The following is a 26,760-nucleotide window of genomic DNA, read 5'->3' as shown; positions in this document are numbered from 1 at the left end:
CTCTACTGAAGCCAGCTTCATCCCGAGCTTGCTGGGTAAGTGCGTAATGGGATGTGAACGAGTGGATGGACGACCAGGTGGCCACCCTACAGATGTCCTGGATAGGCACTTGGACTAGGAAAGCTGCCGAAGACGCTTGCGCCCTGGTTGAGTGGGCAGCTACTATTGCCGGAGGTGGCACCTTTGCCTGATCATAACAGCAGCAAATGCAGGCAGTGATCCAAGATGACATTCTTTGAGCGGACCCTGGATGACCTTTCATCCTGTTGGCCACAGCGACGAACAATTGCGTTGACTTGCAGAATGACTTAGTCCTTTCAATGGGTGGTGGTGAGCCTACAAGTCATTCAGTCCTACTTCTTTTTCAGCCAATTGCTAAGACAAAAAAGTTTGTTTACATTTGCAGAAGATAATGCTGCCCGCTTCTTATTTACAATGTCACCTGAAAGTGAGAACAGGCGTTCACATGGCACTTTTGTAGCTGGCATTGCAAGGTATTTACGTGCCAGATATACTAAACATTTATACGCCCCTTCATGCTTTGGCCACCATTCCAGGGGACATGCTTCCATGCTGATGACACTCGTTAAAAAATAATGTCAACAGCATGGACTCATGTCCTCTGGAATGGTGGTTGAAGCATGAAGGGACATATGAATATTTAGCACATCTGGCACGTAAATATCTTACAACAGTAGCCATGCGGATCCCTGTTTTCACTTTTAGGTGACACTGTAAACAAGAAGCAGGCAGCATTACCTCCTGAAAATGTAAACAAACTTCTTTGTCTTAGCAACTGGCTGAAAAAGAATTAGGACTGAGTGACTTGTAGCCTCTAAAGTTTTACATTAGCTGCATTCAAAAATAAAACAATTTGTGTACATACTTCTACATTTCTAAGTTCAACTTTCATGATAAAGCGATTGTACTACAGTTCTTGTATTATGTGAACTGAAAAATACTGTTTCTTTCATATTTTACAGTGCAAATATTTGTAATAAAAATAAATATAAAGTGAGCACTGTACACTTTGTATTCTGTGTTATAATTGAAATCAATATATCTGAAAATGTAAAAAACATCCAAAAATATTTAAATAAATGGTATTCTATTTTGTTTAACAGCACAATTAATCACCATTAATTTGTTTAATCACTTGACAGCCCTAATCATTTATTTCAAGTTCTAATGTAAATTCTAACTCCTAAATAATCCAATGAGATATGTCCATCTATTTTGTAACCTAATCACATAGAATAGGTCTAATCACATAGAATAGCACTTATCTACTCTCCCACTTTTGCCTAATACTGCAATTATGTATTCACTGTGACTATGTTCACTAATGTGTTTTGTTCCTGGTCCCTTTTCAAGATAATAGATACAGTAAGAGCCTGATAGGAGAAAGTGTCTACACATGGCCAATTCATTCATATCTATAGCAAGCCCAGGAATGTGCTTTCCTGTCTATGTGTGAGTGGGCTTGTTCTAAATTCATTGCAGAAAATGAACATTCTGCCACTGCAGTGGTACAATAGCATTTCTAACAAGAGCAATATATCCTGACAGTCTGATGGCCTAGTGGTTAAAAGCCTTCTTAAATATTTACGTATGATTGTAGTGGATTTAATGGTATTTACGTATGATTTTAGAGGCAACCACTGACAGGACACTCTCCTTTTTCCTCCTCTTTCAATATCTGTGTCTAATAGATTTGCCATAAAGAGCCAGATTGTTTGTATCACTAGGCCATCGTGTAGATTCAAAGCACTGAAATCACGTGAATGACGGTTGCTATTACCCAAGCATCAATGGCGGTTTCAAGCATGCTGGACTTCTCTGCAGATTTGCCTCTACATATCCAGAAATATTTACCCCTTCAAATCTTCTATCCCTAAAAATAATTTTTGGAACACAAAGGCCAAGATTAGCTTTCATTGCTATGAGTTCCAGCACAGCACTTTCTAGTTTTTACTAAGCCTCAAGAATAAGGGATCCTCCAAGGTATCATAATGGTGGTGAAGTCTATTGTGTAATACGTGTTTATCTTTTTAAGAATGAACATAACTTGGGCTAAGACTGATCCTGAGTCAGTTTCTACAACGTGTGTCAAAGGAGTGACAGCCAGGTGGGAAATTTTTTTAATCACTGTCTTCAGTTCCCTTGCAGACTAGCAACTAGCATATCTGGTAGATAACTCCAAAGCAGCTCATGGTTGCCTCAAAAGAATTAGTAAAAGTTTGAACTTGCTGGTGAATTTTGAGATGAAACAGTAAAATTTGAAAGTGTCTTTCAAAATAAATTCCAACTTTTTAAACCTCAGAGAACCTTTCTTGAGATCTAGAATAGCAAGTTCATGGCTTTCATTGAGACAGTTCACAACAAGATAAAGAGCATCTTCTCTGAACTTGAAATGCACATCATTTAAACAGCCGATATTCACAGCTGTACCTTACAAATTCTGGCCAATCAGTTTTGATTTGAGGTCTGCTGCCTTGATCCTTACAACTGTGTGACATCAACTGTCTGAATATCCAATGCTGGTACACAGCAAAGAGAGTACAAGATTTCCCATGCTGCACAAATCTGATCTACATCGACTCTTGCTCAGTTACAGAACTGTCAGTGGATCCATCAGCAAGTGCTGTAAAAAACTTGCTTTTTGTATGCTTTTTGAGACACTCCCCTAAAGAGACTGAGATTACGTCTCCAAAGTGTTTCATTCCACAGATGCGAATATACCTTGAGCCAAGATTAAGGCCATATCTTGAAAACTGAACTCATGTTTCGTGACTGTGTAAGTGGTGTTAACAAGTTGGCAAACATTTGGCTCTCCCCCGTTGCACACTGCAGAGCTATCTAGGAAAAGGAACTGCTTGTAGACAAAATGACATTTTATGAATTTCACATGAGCAGAAGAGCAGTCACGTGCATGTAGGTAATACATTCTAAAGGTCTTACAGACACTTACAAGAGGACTGCCCTTATCAGAAAGCTTATCACATTTTCTGAAAATTACATGAAACATTTCATTTTTTTGACACACAAACCATGGGGATTTATAGCTTTCCATGAATTCTGGAAAATGCATCTACATTGAAGTTTCTCGTATTCCTATCCCATATGCTATGTCCTTTACACTTACCCCTCTCCTGCTTCAGGCTGATTTTTTTAATTATCATTTTTTTACCCCTGAAGTCCAAAAGGGTGAATAGATGTGTTCCAGACATTGTTTTTTTTAAATAAAATCAAAATCAAATCTGTGATTATTTAATTTTTAAACAGTCCCACATCTTGTTTTGTCTTTCTGATACCCTTTTTGGATGTCTAGCCAGCAACTCCAGATCAGTGTGGCCAAAACTCAGGTTTTGATCTGCTCCTTGAAACCTTCCTCCCCAATCCCAATTTATCTGTTACCATGAATAAACATCAACATCATCCTTGTCACTCAAATATATAATCTGGGCATAAACTTGAACTCTGCCCTGTCTCTACATTCAGACAGTCATGCCATATCCAAGTCTTGCTGTGCCTACCAACATAACATGTTAAAGAATCTGCCTCTTCTGTCTGTCTAGATTGCCAACACTCTAGATCAGGCTCTCAGTGTCTCATGCCTTTGGTACTGTAATCTCCTTTCTGGCCTTGACACCAGTTATACACCCCATCTGAAATCCAGGCACAACCTGCTATGAGGATAATCCTCCTGGGTCACAGCTCTGACCACATCAGACCCCTCTTTGCATCCCTCCTTTGGCTCCCCTTCCTACATCATATCAAACACAACCTCCTTAGTTCCATGCAGTCTGTAAAATCTGTCTTACTGAGCAACTAAATCCCGCTTTTGCTTTGCCAGTGATACCAGACTTGATCACTCATTTGTCCATTTCTCTCTCAAAGATCTCTGCACTTTCCACAACATCACCCCCTATGCTTGGGGAAACCAGCTCATCAAAATTCATACTCCTTTTAAGTCTCTCCTTTAAACTTACTCTTGCCTTGATTGCTACACATCACTCCTGTGCGCCTGATTAGACAAGCAGTGAGCTATGACTTCTGTTTGCTACTCACGCCTGTTCATTTTGTTGTTACCACCCCCACCTGGTTTGCCTGTTTTGTCTGTCTGCTGCATTGCTTCAGACATAAAAACTGTGAGCTCTCCATGTTAGCGACTGTCTTGTTATTTGTCCGTATAGTGCACAGCACAATTGGGCCCTGGTCTTTGTCTGAGGTTCCTAGGTGCTAGTGTCATATAAATAAATATAAATAGTGTTTATACAGTGTGTAAGTCTTGAACTGATTAGCATATTAAGCAGTCTACCCTTGGCAGCAGTCAGTAAATTTGCAATTACAAAAAAACTGTAACGAAGTATTACGGAAAGGTAATCTCATTCCTCAAATCTGGTAAAGCTGTTGTTTAGCAGTTGCCGCAAATAAAATTAAAGTGTAGTTTATTTTAAAGCCTACTCTGGCTTAGTTGGCAGACTACAATAGCTGTTGCCTTTCAGACAAAAATAACTGCCTTTGAACTACCTGACTGCAGCCTTAAGTTTGCAAGCTTTATTTTCCTCTTAAAATTAGCTGAAACTGCCTTTCACCAGCAGATGCTTCTATGTTTGCAAGGTTATGACAATTATTACACATCTTACTCTGGACTGGCTTGAACATTACCATTGAACCCCACTATAGATGAAAAGCTCATATCTAATCTCTTTCCTCCCTAGTCACCACACACATCTGATTAATTAGAGCATTAACAGACACACACTTTCAAAATGAAGCTGAGCCTGAGGCATGCTCAGCACTGCATTTCCTCCTGGCTTTACACTGTTTTCCCAAGGCATTATTTGTTTGGCTGACATCAATCAGGCCCATCCACCTGCCCTCTGACTGGCATCTCATGTCTACTGCTCTGCTCAGTCCCTTCTCCTCTCCTGTCTCTGAGTCAGCTCAGTTCTCTTTGCTCCAATTCCACTCTGCCCCTCTGACCACCAACCCCTTTGCTGGGCAGCTCAGTGCTGCTGTGCCTAATGTCTGTCCCATTGTCCTTGCTAAGCGGGCAGGAAACATGATACTCTCAATGAATCCGTAAACTCAGGGGTCATACCCTATGAATGGAGAACTGCTAATATAATACCTATTTTTAGGAAAGGGAAAAATGGTGATCCGGGAAACGACAGGCTTGCTAGTCTGACCTCTATTGTATGCAAGGTCTTGGAACAAATTTGGAAAGAGAAAGAAGTTAAGAACATAGCGGTAAATGGTAACTGGGATAAAACACAACATGGTTTTACAAAAGGTAGATCATGCCAGACCAACCTGATCTCTTTCTTTGAGAAGATAACTAATTTTTTAGATAAAGGAAATGCAGGTAGAGAGAAGAGCTACTAGGATGATCAGAGGAATGGAACACCTACCTTATGAGAGGAAAATCCAGGAACTTGGCTTGTTTAGCCTAACCAAGCGAAGGTTGAGAGATTTGACTGCTCTCTCTAAAGACATCTGAGGGGAAATACCATGGAGGAAGAGGAGTTATTTAAGTAAAGCGCCAATGTTGACACAAGAATAAATGGTTATAAACTGGCCATCGACAAGTTTAGGCTTGAAATTAGACAAAGGTTTCTGACCATCAGAGGAGTGAAGTTCTGGAATAGCCTTCCAAGGGGAACAGTGGGGGCAAAATAGCCAACTTCTTTCAAGAATGAGTTTGATTAGTTTATGGAGGGGATGGTATGATGAGATTGCCTACTATAGCATGTACCCAATCTGCAACTACTTGTAGCAAAAATCCCCAGTGGATGGAGATGGGGCACTAGATGGGGAAGGCTCTCAGTTATTACAGAGACTGCTGTCTGGTTGGTATTGTTGACATACTCAGGGTTGAACTGATCACCATATTTGGTGTTGGGGAGGAATTCCCCACCAGGTCAGATTGGCAGAGACCCTGGGATTTTTCACCTGCCTCTGAAGCATGGGGCACGGGCCACTTGCTGATTTAAACCAGAGTAAATGGCAGAGTCTCTGTAACTTGAAGTCTTTAAATCATGATCTGAGGATTTCAGTAACTCAGCCAGAGGTTATGCGTCTATTACAGGATGGGGCATGTGAGGTTCTGTGACCTGCGGTGTGCAGGAGGTCAGATCACGATGGCCCCTTCTAGCCCTAAAGTCAATAAGCCAATTAGTCTTAGGCAACAGGACTTTTCCCAGACTGTATACATGTATATAAGGTTGATGAAAAAATGTCTGATATCATATACAGTATAATTTGAGAAGTAGGCACTCATAAAAGCCTGCAACCACAATGTTACTTTTTTGATGGAATATAATAAATGTCTTTAGTATTCTTGCCTTTTTAGGAAACATATTGAGGTGATAAAGACCAGTTTTTAGCTAAACGTGGATTCCATTCTCTCCCCCTTTTATCATTTGGATAAAAGACTTGAGTATCTGAAATCATTTAATATCAGAGGCAGATATACTTCTAGCAATGGAAAAGGGTCAGGTCTCCGTGCTTTTGCTATTACTAGCATCCTTTGATTCCATTAACCACAGGTTGTTGACGACTCACAGTAGAGATCTCATGGAATGGATGGAAGTTGCTCTTCTCTGGATTCACTTCTTCACAGTGGTCCCAGAGGGATCTCACAAGACTCAGTCTTGTCATTCTTCCTATTTAATATTTCTATGAAGCCACTAAAGAGAGAATCTGAGACAGCTAAAGCTCTCATCTCATCATTATGTTCATGTTTATTATATTAACGAGTATTTATTCACTTCAAATAAACAAGAGTAGCTACATTCTAGGACTAGCCAACCTTGTTCACTCTTCGTGTGAATAATGCAGTCCCTTTAAAGCAGAGGTTTTCAAACTGTGGGGCTGCTCAGGGCTGACAGCCGGGGATCCCACTGTCAGTTGTCGGCTGGGGCTCTCGCTGTCAGCTGTCCGGCTGACAAATTGCAGCAGCCATGATCATTTCTATAGCAACAGCTACCTTTCCCACCTTCTGGTTTAGTGTATCATATCCTGTCCTTACAACAAGCAGTTGTGCAGTGCTTATTCCACTTGTGAGTTTGATATTTTTTCATATTATGTGGTGAAAAAGGGATCAGTATTTATTGCCAAAAGATAGTAATGTTCTGAAATGAAAGGCAGAAGCTGAAACAGCTGATACAGTCATCATATCAACCACATTGCCAAGAACAAAAAGTCTTATGCAACTGGGGGAAAACTGATTATCCCAGCTGCAATTGACATTTGCAGGACAATGCTTGGTGACAGGAAGGCAGAGAAGTTAAAAATGATCCTGCTGTCAGACAACACGGTGAGCCGCCAAATCTCTGACATGTCAGAAAATATCAATGCACAGCTGATCTCTCAATTACAATCCATTTTATTTGCAATCCAGTTGGATGAAGCAACAGATATCTCAAAAGAAGCCAATTTAATTGCTTACATTAGGTACAGTCACAAAACATCAATATTGGACGATTTTCTGTTCTGCAAGCCAGTTAAGATGCATGCAACTGGATCTGAACATTTAACATTTTAAACGACTTCTTAACTTCTCACGAGTTGAAGTGGGAAGCTTGAGTCGGCATCGACATGGATAGAGCCCCTTTTATGACTGGAGGTAGGGCAGGCTTGAAAGCCAAAGTATTTGAAATTGCTCCACGTATATCATGGACTCATTGTACAATACACTGCGAAGCCCTTGCAACTCGAAACATGGATCAGGAACTTACTAATGTTCTGAGTTCTGCAATCAAAATCATGAACTTTATTAAGATCCAGCCCACTGAGGCACATCTCTTTGTAATCCTTTTTACAGAAACCGTAGAGGAGCACAATCCTTTTTTGTTTCACATGGAAGTCAGGTGGTGATCCAGGAGGAAAGTGCTGTAACGCATTTTTGAACTGAGAAACTAAGTTAGACTTTTTCTAGTGGATTTGAATTTCAGCAACACAGAGACACTGTGTGATCCCTGCTGGCTTGTGCTTTTGGCTTACCTTGCTGATATTTTTGACAAACTGAATTATCTAAACCTCTCATTGCAAGGAGTGGAAAGTACTATTTTTGACCTGCACAACAAGATATTGACATTCAAGAGAAAGCTAGCTCTACAGAAACCAAAGATCGAAACTGGTTTAAGCATTCCACTCCTGTTAACTGACGCTATCGACGAAACACAATCTGAACTATTGAATGTTGTGGTGCCAACCAAGAATCACTTGACTACTCTCAGATTCAGTTTGGATAAATATTTTACCACAGGAAATGCACCCCTGAAAGTCTGGATTATCGAGCCTTTTGTAGCTGAGGCAGTGACCTTGTCCCAGCTCTCAGATGACATTCAGGAGAATCTGATTGAACTTCAGAGTGATAGGATACTGGACATTTAATTTACAAAACAGTCTTTGGGGGATTTTTGGTTGAAAGTTGGCTCAGAATATTCAGTTTTGTCGAAGTGCGTGATCAAAGCTCTTTTACCGTTTGGTTCATCTTATTTGTGTGAGATCGGATTCTCTTCGCTGGCTGTGCTAAAGACAAGTACCATTTGAGACTGGAAGTAGAGGACAACCTCAGAGTGTCAGTTTAAAAAAATCTCTCCACATAACTGTCCGCAGAGAAACAGGCACATCCTTCACATTAAAGTATCTGTGTATTTGAAACTTACAGGTATAGATAATTTAATTAAAGTTGTGTTAAAGGTCTCTGTTAGGCTTATGAGCAGGCTATCAGGTGTACTTTTTGCATGTGTCTATTTTTGTGTTGGTTGGGACCTCAAGGGGGGGGGGGGGGGGGGCTCAGCTCAAAACGTTTGAAACCACTGCTGTAAAGTTTATCGTACTACACACAAGAACATTCTAATTTCTGTTAATGAGACTGGTAATAAACAGACTACACAGAAAGGGGAAAGCCATTATTGTAGGTAGTTTAGAAGCACCCATGTGATGACTATTTTTATGTCCAACTCAATATTAACTTTCAGCAGGTTTGATCTACTATCATAGATTACATTTTCCATCTGCTATTTTTTAAGGCATTTTCTTTTCTCTGCTTTCATTTTCTAAATTGCTGTGATAGGTTTACCCAGATGTGCTGAGGGACCAAAGATGTGAAGGGCAAGTGTGAGATTATTCATCATGGCAGAGTCTATATTTCTATATATCCTGAGTGATACTTCAACACACCATTCCTGAGCTCACCCATTCTTTTCATGTAAGTCCTGTTTCTATTTTGTTTCCTTCTTGTATTCCATGTGTGCTGAAAACATTCAGAATGAGAAGGGTACTACCAATTTCACACCGTTAATAGAGAGTGCTGCCTCATCACAAAGGGCACAGGAAGAACAAACACTAGTTGTCACGAAGATTAAAAAACAACAACAACAAAAACCAGGCTTCAAATTAAGTTCCTCTCCAATGCAAAAGTTCTCTAATGCAATGTTATGGGTCAGACCATAAATTCACAAAGGTATCAAGAAAATCCAAATTATATTTCCCACACAATTCAGCCACCTTGCACATATTGGAGTAGTATTTTGTATTACTGTACTTATGGTTAGTTTTATAAACTTACTGCACATATTTAGAATGGACCGATCTTAGTCTCTGAGGGAAATTTATCCATGAATGTCCTGACTTTTATTCATTTAAATTGTCATGTCTTTTCTTTCACTTAAACAAGAAAAAAGTGAAGTTATGAACTGTGAACGGCTTTATATTCAAATTAATATATAAACCTGGGTTTATTTGAAATAAAATCTCCAACTGAATCTGCACAGGGAGACCCCTGCAAGATCAGTGCCAAAAATGATAAATGCATTATTGTTGGGGGAATGTTACATGGAATGGATCATGTACATATAAAAAGTTATCTAAGTTTATTTCCAGGGTGAATTCTTGAAACAGTCAACTGAAATTCTTTCCAATTCCAAACAAATACATCTGGAGCTCTGGACGGCAGTACTTGGCTAAAATTTTAAAGGAAAAACACATACCTGATATGAACTGTGGGTGAATTTCAAGAACTGGCAACTGTTATATCTAAACTTTTCCCCCCCCAAACTTATGAAATCACTTGATCTCAGAAAACTTTGCCCATGTTCCAATAATTAAAAACACACCCAATGGAATTTTACCATACTTGCCAAAAATATCACTTTTGGCATGGCACAAACATGAGAAATTTCATCTTAAAGATACATTTGTTTGGAAAATTATACAACAGGAGGAAATATAAGAAAACTGCCTCCTCAAATATATGTATACTGTATCCATTGCAATGTCATATTTTATGGAACAGTTAAGTGCAGAAAAACATTCCAAAGTTAAAAAATAGAGTAGAAGGAAAGGGAAGGATGCCTAGACTTCTGACATAAAAAAGAAATAAAAAGAATGCTTTTCTTTGCACATTTCTCAGCCTATGTGAAGATACTGCCATCTAGCTAGTTTATGGCAGAAAACGTCAATGTTCAGTCTTTTGCAAAAGATGACTTCTCTCACATCCCTTCCAAATTGATAATATTTTATACATTGTTAATACCCATACCAAAGATTTGTACACAATAAGATTGCTAAAATTAACTGTCATCTGTAATGACTTTCATGGGGTGACAGTTGAGCAGAAAGGGTTCCACAAAATAATGTTAGTAAAAATAGATATAGTGAAGACATTTTAAGTGTATTTAGCATTATGATCATTTCTTTTTGTTTAACCAAATCTACACTGAGAAACAGAGCTACTTATACAGTTTCTGTTAATTAATAAAAAATAATGTTTTTCACACATACTGGATAGTGTCAACATGTTTAAAAATGAGTGTGTGATGGTCTGAAGTCAATGTGAGTTTTGCTTTTGACTTTGCCCCCTTGTGTTTGCAAAGTTTTCCAATCCTTATTTTTGAAAGTGAAAATTCCTTACATGTAAATCAACTTCTCTGAAGATTTCATTTGATAATGTTCATGCTCTTGGGTCTTGCTTGTCTATCATGAAATAGGCCATGACCCTGTAATTTTTTGAGCCTTTAAGACAAGATACATGTGTGTCAGACACAGGCTACTTGCTGTTATCCGCATACTTTCTATATAAATTCCTTTTCCTCTAACTTGAGGAGCAAGACGCAAATGCGTCCTAAACCACCAAACATAACTTTTGCCCCTAACGAATATGTGGTAGGGTGACCAAAAAGAAAGTTATAAAGCAACATTCGCTTCCCAGTCTTAGAGGAAGGTGGGAGAGCAGGAACCACTCAAATCATCTGTCCAGAGTTAGTGAATTGCAGGCAAGTAATTTTTCTTTCTCTAAGAATATCCAATTGACTGAATTCTTACCCTTGAAGAGTACAAAGTTTGAGGGAAGCTTTTTCCAAACAATGCATTCCCCAAATAGTAGAGAAACAAAGAGGCAGTTTCATGAAGCCAAAAGAGTTGTGAAGGCTTCCTAAACCTCTCCTGGTTTTATAATGTAGCCCTGAGCAGATTATGTTCATCATGGGCTTTGCAGCACCAATGCTTCCTTCATCAAGGAAACACTCTGTATCAGCACCTTGCCCCAAGCCAAAGAGCCTCATGCTTCAATTTTCTAGGCTGGCTCTGCATCTAGCTTCTGAAACAGGATATTTTCTTTCACAAGATCTACTGCATACATGGTGACATGGTTTCATTGTGACCTTTTAAAAATGCCTTAAAGGGCAAATCCTGTCCCCATATCTCTGCAGGCTCAGCAGACCCAACGCTGCAGAACCAATTCTACTCTCCTGCGTGGTCTTTGGGAGCAGGATTTCAATAGACCACACACAATGCACATTCCCTGTGTGCGTGGAGGGTTTAGGGCAGGATGCAGAGGCACTAAGGCTGTGGAGCCTGACAGATATGATAAGATCCTGGAGAAACCTTACTGAATTAAGAATTTTAGAAACTCGTTGTATTAAATATGCAAATGTTTATATACTATTGAGCGACTGCATGTATTTCCATAGGGCAGGGAGACCACAGCCCTCCAAGAACTAAGAACATGGGGGCATAATTAGGCAAATTCTCTCAGGCTGTAACACCTTCAGAGAGCTAACACCACCTGGAGAGAGGCTCACACATATTGGTTCAAACTGGATTCTCAAGGAACCAACAATTGGATAAATAGCCTGAGTCAAAACTCAGGGCTTTCTTTCTGATCTAACAAATGGACAGAACCTCTGGTCTAAGGGGGAACCCAAACCTTAGGGATGGGTTGGAAGGTCTTTTGCTCACTGAGGCCCCATAAGACTTGGGAGCTAGTTCTGAGTGAAAGCGGAAATGAACTGGTGAGCATGCAGATAGGTTCTTTTATTAGTTTTTAATATGTTGTCTCTGTAATGTTTTCACCTTAAGAATAAATGTGCTTGCTTATAAAGGGCTGTGTGGTAACTTAACTGTGGTAATAACACAATTTCACATTTCTGAGAAAAGAAGTGAAGCAAGCCTGTTTAGGTAGTCTTTTGCTGGGGAGGTCACAGTATAGTCAGGGAACTGTACCGCCTGGAAATATCCCAGTCAGAAGGGGGAGAGACATGTGTCTCCACTCAAGAAAGGCATCAGCTAGGGAGCCAGAGGCCTAGAGTGGTTGTCCTTGGTGGATCACAGAGGGGAATAGAGGTGCAGTTGCCGTCAACTGTGACAGAGCCTATTCTAGGACTGTTACTAAATTTGTTCGTTTTTTTTTGAAAGTTAGTGTCACCAGATTGGATAGCCATAGTTCTCAGCATTGTCTTAAACAGTTCTGGAAGGAGGGGGTCTGTTCTGTCTCTTTGTCTGAACTGTCCACGTGTGACTCTGAAAGCACCACTACTCTACTATCTTACTATTTTTCAGGACCAGTGCAAACCTAGTCTATACCATCACCAAGATAAAACAGGAACAGAGTAGAGGAAGATTAACTAGATGAAGCAGGGACATTCCTTCCTTCTTTCCTTTTATGAGGAAGGGAGACTGATTGGGTGAATTCTTTTTTCCTTTTGGGACTGGGCTCAGTGCTTTGATATTTCCATTTGCTTCCAGGGGCCATGAGACAAAAAGAACAAAAATGGTTTAATCTGGGGATAGGAGCACCTGAGACTGCCCAAAAGGGAGCATCTTAGAGACAAGCCTGGTTCTGATCACTAGGAGAAGGGAAAACCCACAGTTGGAATGTCAGACACGAAAGGCAGGAGAAAAATACAATAAATGATGCTAATGAGGAAAAGGTTAATAAAACTACATTTTTTAAAATGCAGTCATTTAATGAAGTGGATATGAATTATTTCAGCATCGATAAGACTACCTCCATAAGATAGCTATCAAATTTAATAATGTTAGTCTTATGCAGGACCCCGTGGTTATGTACCCACACTAAAGGCCACATAAAAATTATCTTTCACTTGAAGATGTTACTTTAATCCACAAAAAGGGCCATTTTCCTCCTATCTTCCAGCTTTTCAGTTCATCTGCCCAACATTTTTGACACATCTGGAAGTTTAACGGGTTTCCTTGAGACAGAGTGGGAAGCATCAAGAGCCCTCTCTAATTCAGCACAGCAACAAGGGTGAGAGCTACCTGCCTTGCCAAACCTTCTCTCAGAGGTAGTGCACAGAATGAACTTAAGCATTTTCTTAGGGAGCAGGGGAGGTTTACAGAGGACAGCAGCTGCCATGTGCTGCTCCTGAGCTACACACAATAGATTCACTCATGTGGGCCTTAGCAGCTGCACAGCTGAGCAAGGGGGCTGCCACGTGATTCTTCAGTCTAACAGAATTTAGGTTTACTGAATGCCTTGTCTTGCAAGCGTCCACCTCCCCTTTTCCAAGACAGTTGTCACTGCTTGTTCCCAATCTCCTGTGTTACAAACCATGAAGGAGGGATAGGCAGCTGCCTTCCCAAACTCCTCAACTCCAAAATTGCCTGATTAAGCATGTGGCTTAATTAATTGTTTAAAAAATTATTTCCAACTAAATTCTGTGGCAACTACTTTAATTTGTTTTTTGAATCTGAATGTAATGTGACTATTTTTATTTTCACTATTATTTTAATTTTACAATTATTTCAATAAAAATGAAGGTTATTGAATAATTTCAGAATTAATACAGATGCGTAATTGCCAATTTGCCTCAGAAACTGATGCATAATTTAGGTCAGATTATGATGGTGTTGGATAATTCAGAAGCCTTGGCCTTGTTAGACATGTTGATGATCTCTTTCCAAATGTAATCTGAAAATGGATCTTTTCTCTGGTGTATATGCTTCTTAAGGCCATAAACAAAGGAAGAGAAATTATGACACAGCTTTTCTGTAATGTATATTCTATATTGTCTATTTGTTCTTTGAAGCATTTTAGAATACAATTTTGTATAAAAGATGCTACACAAAATAAAGACATATTGCATTGAAGTGAATTGATATGAGCAAGGATATTGTCTAAGGCCTGGTCTACACTGGGGGCGGGGGTGATCGATCTAAGATTCGCAACTTCAGCTACGAGAATAGTGTAGCTGAAGTCGACTTATTTTAGATCGATTTAGAATCACTTACTTCGCGTCCTCGCGGCGTGGGATCGTCAGACGTCGCTCCCCTGTCGACTCCGCTTCCGCCTCTAACCGTGGAGGAGTTCCGGAGTCGATGGCAGAGCGATCGGGGATCGATTTATCGCGTCTACACTAGATGCGATAAATCGATCCCCGATAGATCGATCACTACCCGCTGATCCGACGGGTAGTGTAGACATGGCCTAAAAGCATTTCGAGTTCTATAATTGATATAATAAGATTTCTAGATTGTCACTCTGTGTGTTGCCCTGAAGCCTAAAATGTCTGCTGAGTCAGCATGAAGCAATGGAAACAGCTACAAGATGGTTGAGAGCTCTTTGTGTTTAGAATATCACCAGGTTCAGCCATCATATTACAGTCCAGTTTTTAAGTTCTCAGCAATTTTTGGCTATTTTTTTTTAAATATACTTTATGAATTACACCTGTATGACAGTATAGGCTTTCACCTAGGTTTTTTTTTTATAACCATCAAGAACTGGACAGACATTCCATGGGTTCCTACTTCACTACAGTGCAGCTGGAATATTAGTTGAGATAAATTACACCAATATAGAAACATATGTAATGCAATGTTCTCAAGTAAAAACAGAAGGAAAATGATGAAATCTTGGAACTGTATATGATTTCTTTACTCTTGCTATCTCTAACATTGAAGAGAAAAAGGACCACTGTGCTGGAAGCTGTAGGAGACTAAGCAAGCAGCATTCTCTATGTGGAAATAAACTTAGGGGTTAGGTTCCATTTGAAGGCTCCTGACTAGAGCTGGGCAAAACTTGAAATTTCCATTCCATAGAAAATTCTGACATTTCAAAAAAGTTTCCCTTCCAAGTCAGAACAAAAACTAAAAATTTCCCATGAAAATTCCAAAAACTTTTTATTCTGGAAAATTCTAAACATTTCCATTTGATTTTTCCACAACAGAACAAAGCAACTAGCTGCCCTCTACACTAGGGGCAGCCCAGGGAGTCCCCTGCCACAGATCAGAGAAGCCCTTAGAACCTTGGCTCCAGCCAGGGGGCCTGGGCTTCCTCCCTGCAATTATGTGATCACATACTATTTTTTCCACAGGCCTCATTCAGTGCACAGGTTGACTGCACAAGGGGACAACTCAGCCACCAGAGCTGTCTGATTCTGCATGGTGAACAGCACAGAAGGATTTGTGTAGTCTATGCTTTGGGTCCCATTTACTCATGTTATTTTCAAAAAGAAAGCAAACAATTGGCTAGCAGATAGGGTTCATGTACGATTTTCATGCAGTATGTCATTGACACAAAATATGAACCATCAACACATGCTAATTCAATTTCTGTGCCCGACCGAGGATTTTTAAAAAACTGTCAGCTGATACTCTGTGGCTGTGACTGTCAGCTGATGTTGGCACCTATTCCTAGTGGCAATTCCAGGATTCCTGAGCAGGTCAGCAAATTTTTCCCAAGAGGAGTTCAAAATATTCACCCAGATGATTAAGCACTGCTACTACTTCCTCTTCAGAATCAAGTCTGGTATCACACTCCATCTGAGTGAAAGCACCTAGAGCCAGCAATCTCTTACTGCAGCTTCTGGGTGTTTCCAAGGACTAATGCAAAGGAGGAAGTGAAAAGCCTACTGATGAAAACAATGGTTCCCATTGATATCAAGGGGAAGAAACGCCCTAGCAATTCCCTTTTTACATTTTTAAACAAGACTCTCATTAAATTTAAGTGTTCCCTTCTTCCAACATAAATGGAAAAGGAAACCAGCGTTGCCAAATTCAGGGGAAACCAGGGTATTCTCTTGCAGGGGGACAGATGGCTGCTGTTTTGCTTGTGGAAAAAAGGGACAGAGATGAAAAGTTTTGTATGATGATTCTGTCTTTCCAGCCATCATGAGTTAAGTTACTCAGGTGGAGGAAGCCCCTATGGAAATCCATGTGGAAAACATTGCTACTGACTGGAATCTTTGGATGTGCCTACACTGCAGCCTGGAGCATTCTTCCCAGCACAGGTATCATAGAATCATAGAATATCAGGGTTGGAAGGGACCTCAGGAGGGCATCTAGTCCAACCCCCTGCTCAAAGCAGGACCAATCCCCAATTAAATCATCCCAGCCAGGGCTTTGTCAAGCCTGACCTTAAAAACTTCTAAGGAAGGAGGTTCCACCACCTCCTTAGGCAACGCATTCCAGTGTTTCACCACCCTCCTAGTGAAAAAGTTTTTCCTAGCGCTGCTTGTCCTAGCACATTAAAAATTGCAGCATAGCTGGGATAGCATGGGCGACAGCTTGGGCTGGCCATCTGAATACAGCCGGATCCTCTGGGTATGTTCTTGGGCAGCTGGCCCAACCCACCACCTGTGCTACCCCAGCTACACTGCTATTTTCCATAAGCTTTGTCACGCAGAGCTAGCCCGTGTCTATCTACCCGGAGTAGGGAGCCTGGTCCCAACTGCAGTGTAGACATATCCTTTGTTTGTTTTATTTATTCCCCTGCCATCTGTATTTCCACTTGTTTGTGTCTCTGTTTTTGATCACCATGCTTCACAAGACTTCACTAAGCGCTTTTTAACCAGTTTCTGTTGCAGAGACTCTGATGGGCAATGTTAACTACATGATTTGAGAACCTGAAATCCAGCAAACCTACAGGATCATCAACCTACTCTTCAGGGTAGTACCATGATGTTATTCATTACCTTACCATACCTTCAAAACAAAAATGAGAAGAATAGAAAACAGCTGAATTTTAAGCACACCAGTTGCCTGTGTTTTCCAGAATAAAACGTTTTGTCTTCTATTCCCAAACATCATCCTTCAGCATTTTCCTGATTAAAATGAGTTAGCTTTCAGAAAGGGATGTACAAAAGAATACTGTGCAAAACAAAAGGATAAAGCCATGAATACACTATCACACTGGAAAACGTAAGCACTCCGAAAACCAAGGAAGACATTTGTTTATGTTTCTTTAAGAAAGCACTGTGTATTTCAGAGGTAGTATATCTCCCCTAGAATGCTATACATCAGTGGTCACGGTAACTTATATTACCAAACTTGAATTGCTTTTAAATTGAGTTCAGTTTACTGGTAGAACACCTATAAATAATCCATTCCAAATATTTTTTAAAATTCTTAAAAAAAAAACAAAAAAAAGTTGGCATGTGATTCTACTCCTCTGCTAGGCCTGTGGTGCTGGGTGGGGTGGGGGGCAACAAGATAACTATGATGAAGGCCACTGCTTCTTCCTTTTCTCTTTGTGAGCAAATCTGCCTACTACCTCTTCAGTTTCATCTTACTGCTGCTGTTACTGGTAAACACCTTTTTGCAAAATTTGGGGATGAGTATACCTTTAAGCTCTCCCTGAGCAGTGCATGACAGTGATGCACCTGGCTATCAATAAAACAGTAAAAGTGACCAATGCACAAAGGGGTGTGCAGGCTGGCACACTGGGGATTGAACTGAGGACCCCCAAAATTGAAAGCATGAATCTCTACAGATCAAGCTAAAAAGCCCAGCTTGCATATGGAGAGCTACAAGAGACTCATATCCTCAGTAGATCGGGCACAGAGGGGAAAGGTAACACACAGTTACATCAGCAAACTGAAAAAAGAAAAGAAAAAATATTACTTCCTCTAATCTCTTTCTCTTGCATCTTACGGGTCACTCATAACAACGGTAGGTACAATATTTTCAGAAGGAAATGTAATTTTCAAGTTGGCAGTGTCCCTTAAAATCTAGAGTGGACAGAGGAGTCCAACTTTCCATGTAAATATGAAGAATGCAAATGTGAGTTATTCCTTATGTTACTGGCATTTTTTAGAAAATGTTTACTTTTTCCTTTTCACGGACTTCTCTTCAGCTGACTTTGCCCACTTGTGGTTTTAGTCAGTTTTCACAAACACAATGAGCTAGTCATTTACACACACTGTATGGAGAAAAGGATATTAACATATATGAACATTTGAAAACTGCTGTAATATTTTTTCCTTTTGGCATCCAAAGTTAGTTGTAAATCTTAACAAGCAGTCCACTACTAAAATGATTCTCACTCAGCTGGGTTAATTACACAATATTAGATACAAGAAACAAACACTGCAACACAAAACATAGCTACATCATTATTTGCAATAAATGTTAACTCTAAATAAGTGCAACCTGTCCATAAACACTTGCTATAAACTATTTAAAAATAAAATTTGATGGGTAAACATGAAAAAAAAATTCTCCATGAGAATTTTTTTTAAAAAAATATCAGCACTCAGTTAGAGTTTGGGATTTGTGAAAGAAAGCTTTAAAAGGAGCAAACCTGATTGGCTGTGGCTGTTGCGGCGAAGGGGACACTTGTTGCAGGAGTTGCTGCTGCAGAGACAGTGGCGGACGTAGCGCTGTGCATCATGGGTACTTTCAGGAGGGGAACCATGGAAGCAATGAACAGGAGGGTGTAGCATTATGGTAATAGAAGTGGTATTTTGGCATGGTGAATATCAGAGCAGCAAGCCATCATGGGTTAAACCAGCAGATGGCATGCAATCACAATGCAAAGCAAGAAAGCGTGGCAGAGAAATAAAAAAGGGAAAATAGCTTATTACAAGTACAATTAAAGGAAGTTTGTCAACACAATCAGTGATTCCCAGAAAAAGCAAAATAACTTATGATTGCTGGCATTATATTTAAGAATTTGACAAATTATTTCTTCCACTGAATGCATCTGATGAAGTGAGCTGTAGCTCACGAAAGCTTATGCTCAAATCAATTTTTTAGTCTCTAAGGTGCCACAAGTCCTCCTGTTCTTTTTGCGGATACAGACTAACATGGCTGCTACTCTGAAACCTGTTTTAAATTGGGCATCTACCAAAACAGCTTATTACTTTAAGCAAGAATTGTTCAATCAGTTGATAGACTATTTTTAAGTAGCTAAAACACATTAAAACACCATTCCTTAAGAAGTGAAATCTTTCATTTTTAGTATTGGGAAGGAAAGAAATCATTTATTATTTCTGCACATATTAAAAATAATTTATTTTCATTTACCAGTATTATAGGTTAAAAGTATATTTGCAGCCCTGCTTTAAACATACATACAATTTTTATATTTTTGTTTCTGGATTTATGTTCTGTTACCTCCCCAAACTGTTGGATTTTATTTGAGTTAAATTACTATCTGCTTTGAGGCAAACATCAGTGTTATAATTATTTTCCTGATTTAAATACTAATTTGTTTGATCTAAAAGAGCAAAGCAGATTGTGAAAATTTATTTTTTGTTCCGTTTTAATTTAAGGACAAATTTATCAATATGTGCAAAATTCACTCATGTGTGTGGCTGAAACTCAAGTGAGTAGCCCCATTAAAATCAATGGGACTACTCACTTGAATAAGCATTACTCACCTGAGTAATGTCCTGCTAATTTTGCAACCATAAAATATGTGCATTCAAATGCTTCAAATTTTAAAGTGGATTTGATTTAATTGAGAGGGAATGCGATTCAGACCTTAGGTCTCAAAGTACTTTCAGTTACAAGTATTAAAATAAATGCTTCTGGGAAACTCTGATAAAACTTTTTAACACACAGCAAAAAGGAGAAATAGGCACACAACTATGAAACTTCAAAACACTGATGAAATTAGCTTGCTTTACCAATATTTTATGATTTTAGAAATACTATAAAATATAAAATATATTGAGAGAAATACAATTTTGAAAACTGAAAAGCAGATTGGAATCCATGATTTTATGCATTTGCAGTGTGGTTGTTATAGCAGGTGATGTCACATCTAAACTGCAATTTTAACCTACAAACAAATCTAAGATCCTACAAAGTCAATCAAAAAGCCAAATGAACCTTTAAATCTAGTAATCAAGTCATGTTTAAGATTTGCAAACAACTGAAAGTACAGTATACAATATAAAAGAGATCAATAAAGAAATTTAGAACCTACCAATACTGGTAGCGGGTGTCATGCACAAAACTGACCCTGCATGTCATGCAATGATAGGTGGAAAAAGTGAATAAAGGGAAGAAACAGGTTAGCTGTTTAGAGTTAACATTCAAACTGAGATTCAAGCATAACCAAGGATAAGCAGAAGTTAGCTTAACACAATCTTAAGGTCATTCATAGTTTTTGTGTTACAAGAGTGACTTTAAATAATGTTATCCTAAAATACTATTACAGTATACCAAGACATATTTTGTACATCTGTGTGTGTATTTAAGATGGACCAGATTTCATAAACATCTTTCATATATTTTTTGCAGAAATAATGATTTTTAAAAACAATTTTTGATTGAATATTGGATTATCTAATGGCTGCTTAAATCCATTCAACAATTCAGACAGCATTATGTTAGCTACACAGATTAATGTTTATTAATTTTGCTGATACACAGCAGAGGAAAACATTTAATTCAATAGAAATTCTTATTATTCAGTGGAGATTTTGTTATCTGTGTTTAAATATAAACATACACATTTTTAACAACAAATTACTAATGTTACTTTTATTAACAAAAATGCTAAAATGGCAGCACTGGAAACTGAACCAATGCAGCGTGGCTAGTGACTGTGTAACATTCCACATGATGTCCTGCGAATGTGCCGCAAAAGTAGTCGGGGGTGGGGAGGCCTCTGTACAGCTGAGTTCAGTTTTTGTGCTCATTCAACTGCTATCCTTTCTGCTAAAGCGAATGAAAATAGATAGGCTTTTTAGGATGGTGAGTACAGTGTGTAGTGGGGAGAAGGTGAACGGTAGAGAGGAAGAGAAACAAAGTGGCATGTACACAACACATTATGTGCTGAATATGTAGTAGTAGCATAAAGTAGATTAAGTTTGCAGAACTCCTGTTTGGTGATGGTAACAACCTTTTATGTATTTATTTATTTAACAGCAAAAGTAACTATGAATGACCTTATCATGAAGAATAACCCTCATACACTTTCCGGTGATCATAACAGTTCTAATAAACAGCATCTGAAGGAAAACAATACCCTCCTTGCTTTTCAGATCACAAATAACCATTCACGAAACAATAGAAAGTGCAGATGAAGTAGTCATACTAACTTGGTGTGTGTTTTGTATTAAAAGAGAACTACAGTACGAAAAATCTAAGATAAGCAGTGTTACGAAGCCCCAAAACATTAATTAGGGAGTCATTGGTTAGGAAAGGCAGGGAAATTATATAAAATAACATATCAGTTTTCCATATATTTTATAAGCAAAACCTGGTTCTAGCTGCAACATTTCTACCAAACATGTAGGACGTATTTAAAACTGATACTAGTTCAGGAAATATTGGTTTACCATTTTAAACTAAAGAATTAATTTCATGCTTCATAGGGTGTGCGATATTTATAGCCACAGCCCCACAATGGGAAGGTATAGATGTACTTAGAGCCAAGTTCCAGAACACACAGTTCCTCCTGGACTCCCTGAGAAGTGCAACAACTGTAGGAGCAACATGCACTGTCTTCTACCAGCCAGTGGAAAGGGTGTGCGCCATAGCTCACGTCCTCATCCCCCACCCCTCTGTACAGATATTAGTGATGCCAGCCAGATCTTCTGAGTTCTCCTGCTTGCTATGAGAACGTCTCCCATTCTGCCCTAGCTCATGTGCCGGGTCTCCTGGAGATGAGAGGCTCTTTGCATCTTTTCCCTTTTTTGTGCACCTGTGCTGAGACTGGATGACAATCTAGCCCCTCAACATCCTTTTACATCATGAATTTATAATAAACAAACTGTCACTCAATTTTGAGCTAATTTTGTACCGCTGGTTATGATGACTCCAGGGTTAACCAAAAATGTGAATTGAAAAGAAACAGCACGTGGAATAAAGTACCTGAGGAAAGATAAGCATTCTAAGTTTGGAAAATATCTGAGTGCTATCTTACTGAAGTATTTTCAAACTAGCTTATTTTTCAGGGTTATTTTAATGCATTTTACTCTAATTATATCCAATAGTGAAAAGCTCTGAAAGGCAGTGCCTATGAGGAGGAACAATGTACACCCCACCACAAGTTCTTATGGCTGTGATATGAAGTACATTTGCAAGGGGACTCTTGGACATTTGTAAGAACTGCATGCTCTTTCATTTCTCAAATTCCTTCAAACCTTCCCACGAATGTTAGCATATTTTCCTGCACATTTCCATTATAGTAGCAAGTTACAAAATGGTCATGGGATCTCACTGGAAATTACACAAGATTTTGGGATATTTTCAAAATTAAAATGAGTAAAACAAGTGCATAAAGTAAATGTTTAGAACATATTTTGACAAATATAGCACCAAATCCTGAGATCTTTACTAAGTTTTAACATACTTCTTATTCAGGCAAACTTCCACTGAGTTTGTATGATTTTTGTTTTTAAAAGATTATTGCAAAGCTATAAGAAATTACAGCATCTTGAATTCTTTTACTTGTTTAATTCATACTACTATTAGATGGTTAAAGACTATGATAAAAGATAAACAAATATATTCAAAAATAGAAAATATATTTGCTACAGAAAAATGTTTTAAATCAGCCTAAAAAATCATGGTTGATATACATACTAATACTGAAATTGCACGCTTTAATGCACTATACAGGGTATTTACTTTTAGATACTTCTCTTTATGAATAATATAGAGGATTTTATTGTAACTGTTCATTCATAAATCAGACATTTAAGTGGAATATTCTCCCTTCTTTCACAGTGTTGAAAGAAAGTCTCCACACCACATGTATGAGCTCAAGATGTTAGGCCTGATGGGGTTGTGGATTTTTCCAAATGACATGGTCTAGTTTTCTACAGCTCTGAACAACAATGGAATATTCATGTTACTAAAATTCCACTGTAGTTAAATCACTTATATTAAGAATTACAACACCAGCTATTAACTGCAAAAACTGGGGAGAATTTTGGATTATAAAATATTCCATTATGAAGACAACGAAGCAAGTTTCCCACATAAAACACTTCTGTGCAGATGGGGAGTGTTTTATCCCCATAGTGCATCTGTGCAGGAATTAGCAATAATTTGGCTGCTAGCGCTGCAGTTCTAGAGGGCAAAGGGTACTGTGTAGCAGGAGTATGTCCATGGCTGCCAAACAGTAGCGGTGGAAGAACAAAATACACCCGAAGAACAGGGATAGCTATTACTGATACTTTTCACACTTCCCCTTGTATCACAGAAACATTATGCCTTCCCCATCAAGTTAATGACATTCCTCCTCCCCACCACCAAACACAGCGCTCATTGATGGACCCAACAAGCGACCCATTTAACACGGATATAAAGTACTCTGACATATGCAAAATAAGGACAATAACAGAAAATACTAAAGCTACTTAATGACACGATGAAAGTACCTCCTGAATCCTAATATTCTGCAGAAGGAATGAAAATAGTGTATTAAAATATTTGTGCATACTTGTCATGAATGTGTAGAGAATGGATCACACAGTTAAAAGTATATTCAATGTGATAAGCACTGTCTTATGGGGAGAATGCTTGAATCCGATTCTGTTTAGTGCAAATACAACGTACCTGCTGGGATAAACGCTGCATGTTGTTGCAACTGTGCATTGGCAAGAGCCTGTTGATAGTGCAAGACACTGGGACTAAAAACGGCACTGGCACCATTGCTTTTCTCCAGCGCTTGTCTCTTTGGTAAAGGGTGAAGCACGCCAGGAGGAAAGGCCTGTGGCAAAAGAGAATTTAATTAAACTGGCAGGTTTTTCAAAAGATATACGTATTTTCTCATATAGATGAATAAAATATTGTAATGTACTTCTTAAAAAAGCTGTTAAAGATGCCTTGCCATGCACCTTAACTCAAATAATAGCAATGTACAATGAGTGAAATTTTGTTGTTGATCGCAAAAGCATGGTACTATTAACATAAACCTGTAGCACCACAACTACTGAAAAGGAAGGCCTTTAAAGCAACAAAAGTGGCATTTCCTTTAAATTTGGGCTTAAAATATTCTAGGAAGAAAAAACCACTTGTGTTTCATTGCCAAGTATTCTTTCTTAGTTAAATATTTTTCCTATTATTAAATACAGTGAGGGATTATAGCATTTTCAATTACAAAAGCAGTTATATTTAATTTTAACTTCTACGAAAAGGTATTTGAAAATGAAATCATGTTAGGAAAAAAACTAAATTGTTTGCATTTATTGCATATGAGAATGAGATGGATAAATATAATACTGAATTTTTTCTAAATTAATAATATATGATAGTTTTCAGTTGATGTTAAAAAAAAAGCAATACAAATTTCATTAGTTGCTTCTCTGAAAAGCTACATGCAAAGCAAAAGGTGAAAGGTCAAAGTACCAGGTCTACAGTTGCTTCGAGAGGCCGCTTCATTGCTTTGGCAGTCGACTGAGTCTTTTAATAACAGGCAGCGAGCACATGATGGCAGTGGGCCAATGGGATTCAAGCGAATTAACATACAGGTAAACAGCAAGCAGAGGTGCATCATGGGAACGGCATTGCATTGTGGATAGGTGAGAAGGAAAAAAATATTCTGAATGCAGTATACAACATACAAAACACTAGGCATGCACAACAACAAAAATGTTTTCTAAAGAAATGAATATTACACCTTGAATTAGTACTGAAGCAATAATGCATCTACTATACCTTAGTTAAAAGCATATAAGAGAGTAAAATATAGATGTTTGAAATTTAGGAAAGTTAATTAAAACAGCAGCTTGCAGACACCATTAAGCATACTATAATACTTCACAGAAACACATTGGTTTTTAGGATTTTCTTACAAGAATTTCTGGTAAGTTAGTTATGTCAAGTTAAAAAGCATAAAATAAATTTTCAACACTAACATTTAAAATATAAAGCACTAATGAGAGTTTTAATGCTTTAATAGAATTACTCACATGTATGTTTGCTGGATCAGGGCCTTAGTTAATAAAATGTACATTTCAATAGACTTTGAAGTCAAAATATAAACAGTTTTCCTATTTCCAATATATAACAAATTCATGTTATGTCTAATCACTAATTTATCAGTTTAATATTTTTTACTATAGCTGGGACAGTAACTTGGATTATCCTTTTTAATTTACCACATTACACTGAGAAAAAGCCCAACATTTTAAAACAAATATTTTCTCAGCTGTCATTCAGGAAAATCTTTACTAACTTTAGGAATCGGTGATAGAAAACAATACTATTTGTCAAGAGCATGTAATGTATAATTAGAACAGGAATTATGGTGCTAATATAGCATCATTTAAAAATATTTAAATGTAAAACAATTCTTAACATGAGCATACATTTTATTACCTATATTTGCATTAAGAGATAAAAGATGAGGGCTAATTTGACTACATTCCAGCAGAAAAATTTAGTTGATGTTTTTCATCTATAACTCTTTTTAAATGGGAATTTTAAAAGAGTTTAATGAAAACATATGGAAAGGAGGGTTTCCTCATGAATCAGAAATCTGGTGTTTACACTCACAATAGGTAGCTCCTCAAAGTCCATAGGAGAAATGAATATTCAGACTGTTTCTATCCTTAGCTTCAGATATAGAAAAGTAGAACAATAATTAAAAAGGGAGGACAAGGTACTGAGAGCACCATGTCTAAGACAACTTAGGGTCACAGAACTTAGGCCAATGACAACATGAACATTTTGCAGGATAGCCCTTGCTTCACTAATCCTTAAAACATCTTTCAAAATCCATGTTTCTGTCTCTCCAATTATCACCTTGTATCTTTCCTTATATCTTTGCATCCAAAGTCCTTAAGCATGTCCTCTATTCCTGATGTCTTGACAACTTCTCCTCTAGCTTCTTCCTAGATTCTAAACCCTCCACTCTATGAGATCTGCTCTATCAAGGTCATTAATGATCAGGAAAGGAGGGTCCAGGGGTCAGAGCACTAGCCTGGGCTGTGGGAGACCCAGATTCAATTTCTGATCTACCACAAACTTCCTTTGTGACCTTGGGCACTTAGGACTCATCCACATGCTGCGGCAGTCCTCACCAGTGGGATGTAAGGTCTAGTCTGCACTAGCATGTCATGCACTAACTGGCCTGTGTGGAGCCTGCTGGTGGGCACTAAATGTTCCCTAGTGCGGTTAATGTAGTACCATTTGAAACAGGACTGTGTTAACACACACCAAAAAACTTTTAGCACGCACAAATAGTGTCCACCCTGACCGGTTAGTGCACAACACACTGGTGCAGACTAGAATTTACACCGCACTGGTGAGGACTAACACACG

The 26,760-nt window shown here is 38.5% G+C and overlaps 1 protein-coding gene across 25 annotated transcripts in view; it reads right to left on the bottom strand.

Moving 5' to 3' along the window:
* MBNL2 (muscleblind like splicing regulator 2) overlaps positions 1 to 26,760 on the bottom strand; it is a 177,640-nt gene that overhangs the window by 5,434 nt on the left and 145,446 nt on the right. For 10 of the 25 annotated variants that reach the window (XM_048853595.2, XM_075129394.1, XM_075129404.1 and 7 more), the window contains 3 exons: positions 24,844 to 24,897; positions 24,052 to 24,205; positions 20,465 to 20,500 (listed from right to left, as the gene is read on the bottom strand). In XM_048853595.2, the coding sequence (XP_048709552.1) occupies positions 20,465 to 20,500; positions 24,052 to 24,205; positions 24,844 to 24,897 (244 nt within the window). Of the gene's footprint in view, positions 1 to 18,832; positions 18,928 to 20,464; positions 20,501 to 24,051; positions 24,206 to 24,843; positions 24,898 to 26,760 lie in introns of all 25 variants that reach the window. The other 15 variants (XM_048853605.2, XM_048853614.2, XM_075129425.1 and 12 more) reach the window with 7 other exon arrangements.

The sequence above is a fragment of the Caretta caretta genome, chromosome 1 (assembly GCF_965140235.1).
Source record: "Caretta caretta isolate rCarCar2 chromosome 1, rCarCar1.hap1, whole genome shotgun sequence".
In the NCBI taxonomy this organism is placed as follows: domain Eukaryota; kingdom Metazoa; phylum Chordata; order Testudines; family Cheloniidae; genus Caretta; species Caretta caretta.
Note: the sequence above shows the minus strand (reverse complement) of the source record. Positions and strands in the feature narration are given on the sequence as shown.